A 12320-nucleotide genomic window follows, 5' to 3' on the forward strand; every position below is an offset into this window, starting at 1 on the left:
GCCTGTGCCTTGTGGCTCTACAGCCAGTGCTGTTCGTTGTCGTCATGCAGTCTCCCTGCACCGGATGGCTCACTTCGCGTTCACAGCTCGCTGCGTCCGTGTGGTTGCCGAACTAGCAGCAGCCGCTGTAAACCATGTGTGTAGCATGTGAGAGATTTACGGGAGATTGTGTAGTCCTGAAACTCAGGATATTCTGTGTTCTCTGTTTCCCCAGATTTAAAGATCACCCAACGCTCAATGACAGATACTTGTTGTTACATCTGTTGGGTAGAGGCGGTTTCAGTGAAGTTTACAAGGTAAGTGTAAGAAACTGGGCACAGAGACTAAGGATTGAATCTTGGTTATCACCAACTTGGAGAAAGTTAGGAATCATTGTAATTGTGGGTTAATAAATATTTGTTAAAATTCAGAAACTTTTAGAACCTGTATCTTTGGAAGAACTGCTTCCAGTAAACTTAAGTGACTAAGGCAGGATCCAGTAGTTTGCCCTATTTTCAATTTGGAAAAAAAAAAAAGAAAACCAGGAAGGAAAAACACTCCTTTCTGGATAGTGAAATGGTGGTGGTTTGTATTCTGGCTCTGTACCTCCTGCCTCACTTACCTTTGTTAGAAATAAATATGTGTTACTTTTATCCTATAATTTTTTTTTTTAACAAAATAGATGTGTTAAAGTTAATTCTTACCTGAAAACCTGCTTTTTGTTTTGAAAATGTTCTCGTCTTCTTCTCGTCTTCTCAGTCGGAGTGCTGAGTAGCTCTGGCGTCCCGGAGGCGCGTCCTGGCTTTAGCTGGGCCAGTGATGTTCAGACTTCTGTGCCTCCGGTGGGCTGCAGATCCAATAACATGTTCACTAGTCATGACCTCCTTAAGTTTCTGGGTGTTTCTGGTACCGGGCTTTTATCTGGAGAATCCGTTTATTAAATGGTCTTTACTACATGGCCCTGCGAAGTCCCTCCTTCTGAGGTGAGGCCTTCACTGTTGGGATTTACGTTATGCCCTGTGAATTTATATATGGGAAATCTTTTGGACAAAATAATTAGTTTTCATTTCAGATAAAAACAGTAAAAACTAGTCCTATCCCCCACCTCTTTTTTTTTTTTTTTTAAGTTTTTTTTTTTTAAGATTTTATTTATTTGAGAGAGAGAGCACAAGCAGGGGCAAAGACAGAGGCAGAGGGAGAAGCAGACTCCCTGCTGAGCAGGGAGCGTGACGCAGGACTCGATCCCAGGCCCCTGGGATCATGCCCTGAGCTGAAGGCAGATGCTTAACTGACTGAGCCACCCAGGCGCCCCTATCCCCCACCTTTTATTGTTATAAAACAATAACTGTATTTTCCAAAACTGTTGTGCCTATATATATATATGTATGTATGTGTGTGTTTATATATGTATTTTTTCATCAAAGTGCAGTTGGCACGCAATGTTATATTAGTTTCAGGTATACAACATAATGATTCAACAGTTTTCCTTTTTTTAATATTTATTTTTTACTCTGGTGATATATACATAAAATTTGCCATTTTAACCATTTTAAGTGTAGAGTTCAGTTGCATTAAGTATATTCATAATGTGCAACTGCCATCACTGTCCACTTCCAGAACAAGAATATTATTTTTAGTGGACTTTTGGGCTTGATTTTCTAGTATATTTTGTGATCTGTGTTTGTAAGGGGGACTGGCCCATAGTTGTCTTTTGTGTGTGGGCAGCATTGTCTAGCTTCTGTGTCCTGGTTATCCAGAATAAGTTGTGCTTGTATGTATATATATTTTTCCCATGTCCTGGAATGCATTGCATAGGAATTATTGGCTCCTTGAAAGCTAGAGCAGACTCAGAATCCCATGGGTGGATGTCATTGAACAGGAAAACTTTTTGACTACCTTTTCAGTTCCTTTTACAAATATTGATTTATTCTTATTTTCTCTCCTTTCTTAAGTCTCTTGATAATTTCATTTTTTTGGAAAATTTTCTGTTTCACCTTGATTTAAAAATATCATCCATACCGTAGTTATTTCTCTCTTTTTTTTTGAATGAAATGTTTATTTTTGTATATCAACTGATAGGTCAGAAAGGTTAGTCAGTGGGGTTTTTTTTCCCCTCTAAGAATCAACTTTTTATTTTGTTGATCAAGTCTACTGTTTAATTTGGATTTTTCTTTTCGTTAACTTTTCCTATTAGTCTTTCCTTCCTTTTACTTTTCTTTGTTTTTGTTTTCATTCTTGAATCATATGCTTAGTTTATTTTTTATTTTTTATTTTTTTTTTCAATTGTGGTAAGAAAAAAAACCAAGAATTTACCATCATTAACCATTCTTGAATGTACAGTTCAGTGGTATTAGGTGTGTTTATGTTGTTGTGAAACAGATCTCCAGAACTTTCTTATCTTAGAAAACTGAAACTTTACCCATTAATCAACAGCTCTCCTCTTGCCCTCCCCCAGCCCCTGTGAACCACTGTTCTGCTTTCATTCTCCGTGAATTGGACTACTTTCAGATACCTGTATAAATGGAATCACAGTATTTGTCTTTTGCGACTGGCTCAGTTCACTTAGCATAATGTTCCCAGAATTCATGCATGTTGAAGCTTGTGATAGGATTTCCTTCTTTTAAGGCTGAATAATATTCCATTGTATGCATACATACTTCATTTTCTTTATCCATTTATCTGGCAGTGAACATTGGAGTTTCTTCCTCTTCTTGTCTGTTGTGAATAGTGCTGCTTTGAACATGCGTGTGCAGATATCTCTTAGAGGCCTTGCTTTTAATTCTTTTGTCTGTAAACGCAGAAGTGAGACACCTCCTTTTTTAAAACCTCAAAATTCATTCTTGGTGCTTTCCAAGTTGGTAGTTAGTGATTTCTTCATCCTGTTTTTTCCCTAGTGTGTTCCTTAAACCTTTTCACATTCTGGAAATGTAGATGCTTCCTCCAGTGTCGTGTACATTCTGTGTAGTTCTTTTGCTCTTCTCCACTCTCCAGAAGCCCTTCTTACAACAGTGGTGGATCACAGTGTCTTGGATTCAGAAATATGGTGTGGTAGGTGGAGAAAAAGACACTCGTAGGATCACTACTGCTCTTAGAAATTAGGTGCTATTTGATCTGGCTCTTACTGGCTTGAAATGGTTCTCTGCTGTAAAGCCATGATGTTACACAAGCTTGCAGGTGGACTTCACAGTCTAAGAATTTCCATTTCTGTGAGATATTCTGTTTGAATTGTGTGGTTTTTATATTTTAAAAACTATTGGTTTAAATTTAATATAAATTGAAAGTTTCTTTTATAAGCAGCCCTCTCTTGCATCTAGTGCTTTCCTAGAGGTAGCTTACATTTTAAAGATGTGTTGAACAGTAATCATCACTATTCACAGACTCTTCCTGTGCCTGTTACCTTCATCTGTTCCTACAGCATGGAACCTGGCAGATGGGTGGTCATAGAGTTAGAACTGAAGTATTAAGTTTCTCCTCTGAACTTGAAAAACTAAGAAAAACTTTTCATTCTAAAGGAATCCCTCAATTAATTCTTTTGTAAAAGAGAAATTTCCTATTATATTAAAATACTACTCACTTTATCGGATTGTGATTTACACCCAGCATCCTCAAAAACCTACCTGTTTCCCTTCTTCCCTCTATGATACATCACTGCCTCACTGATGGAGGACTTGGCAGTAGTGGTGGTCTTTGGGGAAAGTCTGTCCCTTTCTTTGGACAGTGTTAGAGACGTGACCTGGTGTGACTAATTTCAGACATTGTTGGGATCAAAAACTGCTTTTTATTTACCCATCATATATGGGTGGGACTATTTTTTGTTTCTGTTTCTGTTTGTATTTTAATAAACAAAATATAAAAAATTACAAGGTTATTTTCTAAACAAACATAGTGAAAAGGTGTATCTGGAGGGGTTATTTCTCTTGGAGCAGGTCGTCTGTGTCCCCAGCATTTCAAAAGCAGCAGGACTTAATACTAGTGAAGCATGCCAAGTCCCAGTGTCAGCAGAGGGGTGAAATACAGTCTAGGGGAGCAGGGTCCCAGAGAGGGCGGGTGATGTCCGCAGAGAGAACTGTTTGGAAGGGACTGGTAAGGCACAGGCTGGCTTGCTGTTTGTGGTGTGTGCTGGGTTGTTTTCTAAGCCCCTTGGTGCCAGTGCGTCTGGAAACTTCTGAATTATCTGATCACAAGTTTGAAGAAGATGGTTGTAACTCTGAAACAAGTACGTGATATGTTGTCATCCATGGCTGCTTGTATTTAATAATGCATTTTGGGTTTTGAGTACATCCATGTTTAAACAGAAGCTTCAGATGTGTTACTTGCCTGTAATTCTTGTTAGCTTTTATCCAGAGTATAACTTATTCCTTTTCTTTGTAGGCATTTGATCTAACAGAACAAAGATATGTAGCTGTGAAAATTCACCAGTTAAATAAAAACTGGAGAGATGAGAAAAAGGAGAATTACCACAAGTAAGTGACGCCAGGGTGTCTGATGTGTCAGAATTCAGTGGTGGCAGCTGCAGTGTGGGCCCTGTGTTAACAGCGGTGCGTGTGTTGCTGTGGTGGTGTCATTTACTCGTCCTGACTGTTCTAGGAGAGTAACTGTTCCATCTTAGTGATGAGCAAACTGGAACTTAACAGAATTCGAGTAATAGTTAAGAAATGGCTGAACTGGTATTTAAATCTAGACTTCCCTCAATCAAAAACCCATGCTCTTTAACCTCCCTTTCCATTGTGTGTCTAACATTAGCTACAATAAACAAGCAAAGCCTCAGAAACCATCTTGCCTGTCTGTGGAGAGCAGATGATAGTGCCCTGGGGATCCTGGGGAGCTTTGGGCGGGACTTTTTCCTGCTGTTTCAGTCATTTCATCATAGAGGAGACAGTGGGGGGCACCTGGGGTACCTCAGTGGTGCTTACTTGACTCCTTCAGCTCCTCAGTGCTGTGCTCACCTCCCCCTCACAGTTTCCCCTCTCAGAATTCTCCATGCTCAGTGTCCTGCTTACTGTGCTTGCCTGTCTTCTGAATGCTACCAGTGGCTGTCCTCCGCCGTATTGGTGTGGGGGGGGTGACTTCTTTAGAAGGAATGATTATTACATGTACAGGTGTGAATTTTTTGGATCTACTAATATCAGGTTTTGCTTGTTTCCCCCACCCCAAGCTTCAGAACATGGGAATTCATGACTCATTTGGTTTGGAGGCCACACATACCTAATTTGCTTTTAGGATCCCTCCCTGGGCTTAGTATGTTTCCTTGTTGTAGGTACAGACGCTGAGTTAGACGTGCCCTAACCCTGAAGAGAGAAGACAGCCCTCCCCTATTTGACAGAGAGAGGGAGAACAAGCAAACACAAGCAGGGGGAGTGGCAGGCAGAGAGAGAAGCAGGCTCCTTGCTGAGCAGGGAGCCCAACGTGGGAGTCGGTCCCAGGACCCTGGGATCATGACCTGAGCCAAAGGCAGACACTTAACCAACTGAGCCACCCAGGCGCCCAAGACAGCCTTTTTTGATATAACAACCCACCTCCTTTCTATAAAAGCAGTTTTGTTTTTTTTCTTATAAATAGTACTTTGGAGGGGAAAAAAGCAGTGGAGTTTGAAGTAGCCTTGTAATTGGCTGCTAAGTCTCATTTCTGCATCATCAGCTGGTTCTTGGGGCATGGACCAACACAACTCCTGCTGTTTACCTATTACTCACCAGGGATCCGGGAACTCTTCCATGCAGATTGGCAGTGGCACTCAGCACTGGAGAAGTGGAGGTTCCTGTGGCATTAAGAGAAATAGGGCTTAGCAGATGTAGGCAAAGGGATGTTGTGTACTGGATGCATGGCACCCTGCATGTATGTCGTATGTGACAGGCAGCTGCAGTCCAGATGCTTCTGAGGAGCAGTTACATTATTAGAAGTACATTCCAGTCACTTGGCATGCGAGGACGAATGGCATGCCACAGTGAATGCCAGGAGCACTCCGGGGAAGGAAACCACATGTTGTTCTGACCAGTTATAAGTGAGAAATGTCCCCATTATATTGAGACTCTCAGAGTGCATAAGGGTGTTGGAACTATACATGCTTCTCTTGAAAAATGATCTTGAGCTGTCCTTGGAGCCTGTTCTCTATCTTACATGTGTGCGTTGACCACTCTGACTTCATGAGGGGCCAGCCTTGGGTCAGCCTTGAGAAAATGGTTCCTGTGCTGGGATTTACCCATACTTTGCCTGGTCTCAGTGTCCAGCTTTTAGGCTGGCCCGAAAGAGAACTCTGGTAAGGAACACTGTAGTAACTGTAGGGCGGGGGGTGCTGCTTGCCTTAGCCTTTTGCAACAGTGAGGGATTGAAGCCGGGACCGTGTACCTCCGTGACACATTCGGCAAGCTGTCTCAAGTGCTAGCGGGGAGAGATGGGGGATCTATCTCACATTCCTCTACCAGCCAGAATCATAGAGCAAATGAAGAGGTTGTCTCATTTTTCTAAGCTCTTGACTGGTCCAGCTCCAGGCTCGCAGTGGTGCCTACCCCTTTGTTTCCTCACTGGTGGTGGGAATCATAGCACCCAGGGATCTTCTGTGGAGCCATCTCTGCAGGGGAGGGGGTATGCAGAGTTCTTGTGACTTCTTTTCACGCCTGGGGAGAAATTCTTAAGTATCTCCACCTTGCTTTGAAAGATTTTGCTTGATATGAAATCATACTGATGAGTACAGGCTATGGTTTTACTTTTGCGTGATTAAAGCATTTGTATTACAAGATTTCTTTAACTCCCCCAGAGAACATATTAAAAACTCCACAGTAGGAAACGTTTCATATAAAGCTGTCTACAGAAATAATCGTATCTGAATTAGTTAGTATACTCTTGTGTATGATACTCTTGTAAGTTTTTAGGACAGAATCATTTTGGAAGTCTAAGTATATATCCACTTACAAGAGAGTAAAAAACCGACACCTTAGTGGATACATTTCTTCCAGTTTCTAATTCAGGTTTCTGTATTTGTAGTGCATTCATCCCTTGGATGCTAAATTAAAAGTTGAACATCTGAGGGACGTGGCAGAGCCACTGGCTTGCCTGATGAAGCACGAGAAGTGGGCTTAGAGCCCGACATGATGTTGAGGGAATGCTTTCACTGATCACAGCAAATGCCCTTGGTTGACGAGGACTTCGAATGACCCTTCCTTTGGTTCTTAATGCTTGCCTCCTTTAGTTTCCTGTATTTTCTGTACCTTGACACAGAAATTGGTCTCTGCTCTGAAATGTATGACAAAATTAAAAAGTTAAAACAATGGCAGAGAACTATACATTTTTAGTGTGCTAGCGTAAGAAATGACTTGAATGGTTATCTAGTTAGTCCCTAGCTTTCTAAACTGGGTTTTTGTTAACAGCATCACTTTAATTTTACTAAATGAAATATTACATGGAATCTTAATATTTGAAAAGGACAGGTGTGACGCTGCTTAGGTGGGATGAGGGGTTGGGCCACAGCTACATTTGCTCAGCGTCTGCACCAGGTCTCTGGAGGCCTGGATTTCCAGGAAGCAGCCTTTGAAACCTCCAGTCCTGTGCAGCCATGGGGAAGCCCAGAGAAGCGACATCACAGAGCTGGAACTCAGGGCCAGGTTTCCAGGTCCCAGTATAGTGGGTGTCCTGACACTGCTCTGCTTAAGTGCTGGCAAGTCTTTTTCAGAAAGACATAAAGATGATGAATGTCAGAAGAAGCAAAAAAATCGCCAAAAGTGGCAGCTTGAAAAATAAGCTTTGTCAAACACAGTTTCCATCAGGGAAAAACGTGTTTAATTACTTTTATATTCCTGTTCCTCTCTCCTTGCCCTGATTGTCTCCTCAGCTTTTCTTTAGTTGAGTACTTTCTGTGTATCTTTGACATACTGGAATATACCAATTTCAGAAAACATCAACTTAGTTTTATTTACCATACTCTGGAAAGTTTCTCTTTTCTGACTCTTGCCTTATAAGAAAATGCCCCAAACTAAATGGTGGTAGCTTACTTAAAAAATAAAAATTTTCTGTTGCTCTCTTTTTAAATAAGAATTAAATACTTTAAAAATTATTGGTAATTATATTGAATAAACTTGCTCTGTAATTCTTTTAAAATTCAACGAATACGTGAGATTATATAGTTTGTTTTTGTTCCTAATCTTATTAAATCATTTCAAATAGGAAAAGCACTAAAAAAAAATGTTAATATGTATATGTAAACTCTCATTCCAGGAAAACTGGGGTTCAGTGATTTCCTTTTTTAAAAGATTCGTTTATTTCAGAGAGAGAGAGAGAGAGATAAAATGTGCATTCACGTGCACAAACGCACGCAGGCATGCACCGAGGGGGAGGGGCAGAGAGAGAGAATCCCAAACAGATTCTTCACTGTGTGTGGAGCCCAGTATGGGGCTTGATCTCACTACCCTGAGATTATGATCTGAGCTGAAATCAAGAGTTGGATGCTTAACAGACTGAGCCACCCAGGCACCCTGGGTTCCATAATTTCTTATCAATTTCACATTTTCTTAAAAAAAAGTAAAGCTGATAGCCCTTTAAATTCTTTTTGTAGGGAGCTAGGACTCCTTAAAACAAAGCACTGCTAATTGCCTTCTGTAATCTGTAATCCTTTTACCCAAGGAGTTAATGTGCCAAAATTGATCTCCTTGATGTAGCCCAGGATATAAACATTTATAGATACAAAGTGTCAGCTTTTGAGGGGCGAGAAAAAGCTATCTGTATAATTTTTAAAGCTTTGATATTTGGGTATAAATATCAAACAGGTGAGACTGTGATAGAATGAACGTGAAAGGGATAAAAGGTTGGTAAAGTGTTGGCTTCTAGTCATTCAACAAATATTTGAGCACCTGCTATTTTCTCAACCGCTTGGTAGACACCAAAACAGGATGAGGAAGGATAGAAGGGCCAGCCAGACCTGACTGGAATGCACAGGCAGAAACAGGGAGCAATGAGAGAATATGTAGGAGTATCCTTGAAGAGGTCTGAAAGACAGTCCAAAATACAAAATGTTAATTTTCCACTTTGTTTACAGGCATGCATGTAGGGAATACCGGATTCACAAAGAACTGGATCATCCCAGGATAGTTAAGCTGTATGATTACTTTTCACTGGACACTGACTCGTAAGTGCTATGCCATTTTAGCTTAGCAGTTGCTACTGGTTTCTTGCGGTGTGTTGACTACTCATGGAATAGAGTTTCAATCTGGGTCGAGGAATACCCTCTGAGGGAACCAAGTGCATTTATTTCTGGGCAGATGATCCTGTGTGAATTCACATTGGGGCCAGCAGTACGTCTCTTGGCCACAGGATGTGTGATGGTGTGCTGGTAAATGTTTAACAACCAGCTCGGTGGGGAGCAGATAGGGCTAATTCATAGCATTGGACAGTTTCTGTGATAATGAATTTCTCAGCGTGTCTAGTTTCACTCTACTAACTTAAAAAAAAGAAATCCCAGCTTTATTGAGATAGAATTCAAATACCGTATAGTTCACCCCTTTAAAGTATACAATTCACGGCTTGTAGTATGTTCACACATATGTGCAATCATCGCCATAGTCATTTTTAGAACATTTTCACTACCTCAGAAAGAAACCCCATATTTTTTGCTATCACTCCCCTATCGCCCCCCGCCCTGCCCCCAGCCCTAAGCAGCCACTCATCTTTTTTTTTGTCTCTATAGATTTCCTATTCTATACTTTCATTTGAATTGCTCATAGTATATGGACTTTAATGACTGGCGTCTTTCATTTAACGAGATATGTCTTCAGGGTCATCCTTAGTGTAGCACGGATCAGTACTTCATTCCTTTTTATGACTAAATATATTCCATTGTATGAATATACCACCTTTTGTTTGTCCATTCATCCTACCGGTGGCTTAATATCCAGCTCATAAAATTCCTGAAAATTTAACTCTCAGCTCTTGGTAACTGTCACAAGTTGCTGCCAGCTGCCTCTGACACGCACCACCGAGTGTGGACTGTCCGAGAGTCTCTGCCCCAGCTGCAGATTCTGATGGACAGTGATGGGCCTTTCAAGGAAGGACCAGCAATGTGATTTTTATCATAGAATGGCAATGAATGTGGCAGAAATGAAGGCATAACTCGATGCTGCATGTGAAATAGAGCCTCACAGGCATGTAGGAGGTTAGAGGTTTAAAGGGATCTCAGTTCAGCCTTCTCACTTGTATAGATGGAAATCTGTGGACCAGGGAAGTTAAAGGACTTGCCTGAGATCCCTAGTACTCTTAGGCATTGTCTTATTACCTGGTATAGGTGAACTGCATTACCTCTGGGTTTTCTGGGGATTTAGAAACAGTTCAGCATTTGGAAATGTTTTCTCTGTAGGGGTCTGAACTGAGTCAGGAGAACATACCATAGGGTATGGCCAGCAGGTGTTCCTCTTCGCCTTGCAGGGTGGTTCTAGGCGTTTTGGCCTATTCCAGACAGCAGCTGTCTCAGGGATTGCTATGCCGAGAACCGTCCCACATTTAGAAATGTTTCCAAAAGGGGGAGACCTTAATTCCCTTTGGAAATGCAAACGATCCCTTCTTCCACCTGCTCAGGAATGTACTCTTTCCAGAAGGGTGGCCCTCGAACCTGGCATAATCAGTGTGTGGTTAGTAAGGATGATATCTAGGTAGAGAACAGGTCTCCACAGGGTGGCCCTACCTTTTTGCTTTGAGTAAATTCTTTGAATACTAGGTAGACCACCCCCCCACCCCCGGCCATCACCACCCCTCAAAATGTAAGTATAAAAAACATCTCAAAAATAAATAGGACTTGGATTATTTGCAATTTTGAATTGTGTATACACTTTTAACTAATCTGAGGAATTGACTTGGTTGTGTGCTATTCTTAAGTTTATTTTGTTCCTCCCATTGTGTGTATGGTGAATTTTCACCATCATTTTACAAAATCTGAGAGTTGTTGGGGTGTTAAAGTGAGATTTTATTTTAAGCTTGCACTTAGGTCAAAGAGTACATCGGCTAAGCATGAGAGTCTGTATCTCAGATCAGAGAATCCATAAATTTTTGATATTTATCCTCAGATAGAGTGCTAGCGTGCCCTTGTATGTTTCATAAGAAATGTAAGCTGTTCAGTTCAGGGATCCCACAGGGCTGCATGTGTCCACCTTTCACTGCATTGCTTTCTGAAGGCCTCGGACTGCCCAGGGGCTGTAATGCTAGTCCTGAGCCTGTTTGTGCTCAGGTCTGCTCCTCACCCTTCCCTTGCTCTGCGTCTTCAGTGAGTGGACCCTTGAAGGCTGTTGACCAGGCTCCCGAGTCAGTTGTTCAGCTGTGTTCAGCCGCTGAGGAGACCGAGATAGTGGGGGTAGACAGACAGACACACACACACACACACCACACACCGCCCCCCCCCCACTGTGACTCCAGTCTGTCTTGGTAACCCTCAGTTCTGGTTGCACCATCTGGCCCTCTGGCCTGAGGGTGCTAATGGCTTCCAGTCTAGATGATCTCTGGGATGCCTCACTGGCCAGTTTACCCTCTCAGCTCTTCCATCATCCATGTGATCAGTGCCCTGAATTAAAACCTCTGTTTTAAATACTCAGGTGTTTTTTATTTCCTGACTAGACCCTGAGTGATAACACCCACATTATCACAGCTTAGGATAGTTTAAAAGGTCTTCATCTCTCAGGAATACTCAAATTCAGGAAGCCTTACTTTGGTTTCTAACTGCCTTGGAAGATAGACACATGACCCTTAATGCCACAAATGGTATAGTTTTAAATTTGGGTTTATATGATGTATTGATAAAAGTGGAGGGAAAAAACTCATACTATGTAATAACACATTTGTTAGAACCACAGGTACTGTGCTTTTTATTTATTTATTTTAAAGATTTTATTCATTTATTTGACAGGGAGAGCACACAAGCAGGGGGAGCAGCAGGCAGAGGGAAGGGAGGAATCAGGCTTCCCACTGAGCAGGGAGCCAGTGGGGGGGCTAGATCCTAGGATCCCGGGATCATGACCTGCGCTGAAGGCAGACCCTTAACCAACTGGGCCACCCAGGCATCCCGATACTGTGCTTTTAAAAGTTCTTTTACACCTTGTGTTTAGCAAGGAGAGATTATAGTACAGTATTGTGCCAAAGTGCCATGAGACATGACCTGAAACCAATTCTTGGGACCTGGGCAAACCATAGATTCTGTCTTACTGTCAGCCCTTGGGGTCATATGAAATATTTGCATTGAGAATTGTGTACTTGACCACAGTATGCTCGTTTAGAACTGGAGCACGGCAGGGATATGTGTAGGAGACCCTTCTGGAAAGGTGTCTAGCTTACGTACATTACAGTTCTAGTCGGTGTTCATATAGTCTGGACTTAAG

General features: G+C 41.7%; 1 protein-coding gene across 9 annotated transcripts in view; it reads left to right on the plus strand.

Annotated features, from left to right (window-relative positions):
• The window catches only part of TLK2 (tousled like kinase 2), a 106615-nt gene that overhangs the window by 83030 nt on the left and 11265 nt on the right, over window positions 1-12320 (plus strand). For all 9 annotated transcript variants that reach the window (XM_034641203.1, XM_034641204.1, XM_034641208.1 and 6 more), the window contains 3 exons: window positions 215-296; window positions 4351-4442; window positions 9002-9091. In XM_034641203.1, the coding sequence (XP_034497094.1) occupies window positions 215-296; window positions 4351-4442; window positions 9002-9091 (264 nt within the window). The remainder of the gene's footprint in view (window positions 1-214; window positions 297-4350; window positions 4443-9001; window positions 9092-12320) is intronic.

The sequence above is a fragment of the Ailuropoda melanoleuca genome, chromosome 13 (genome assembly GCF_002007445.2).
Source record: "Ailuropoda melanoleuca isolate Jingjing chromosome 13, ASM200744v2, whole genome shotgun sequence".
In the NCBI taxonomy this organism is placed as follows: Eukaryota; Metazoa; Chordata; class Mammalia; order Carnivora; family Ursidae; genus Ailuropoda; species Ailuropoda melanoleuca.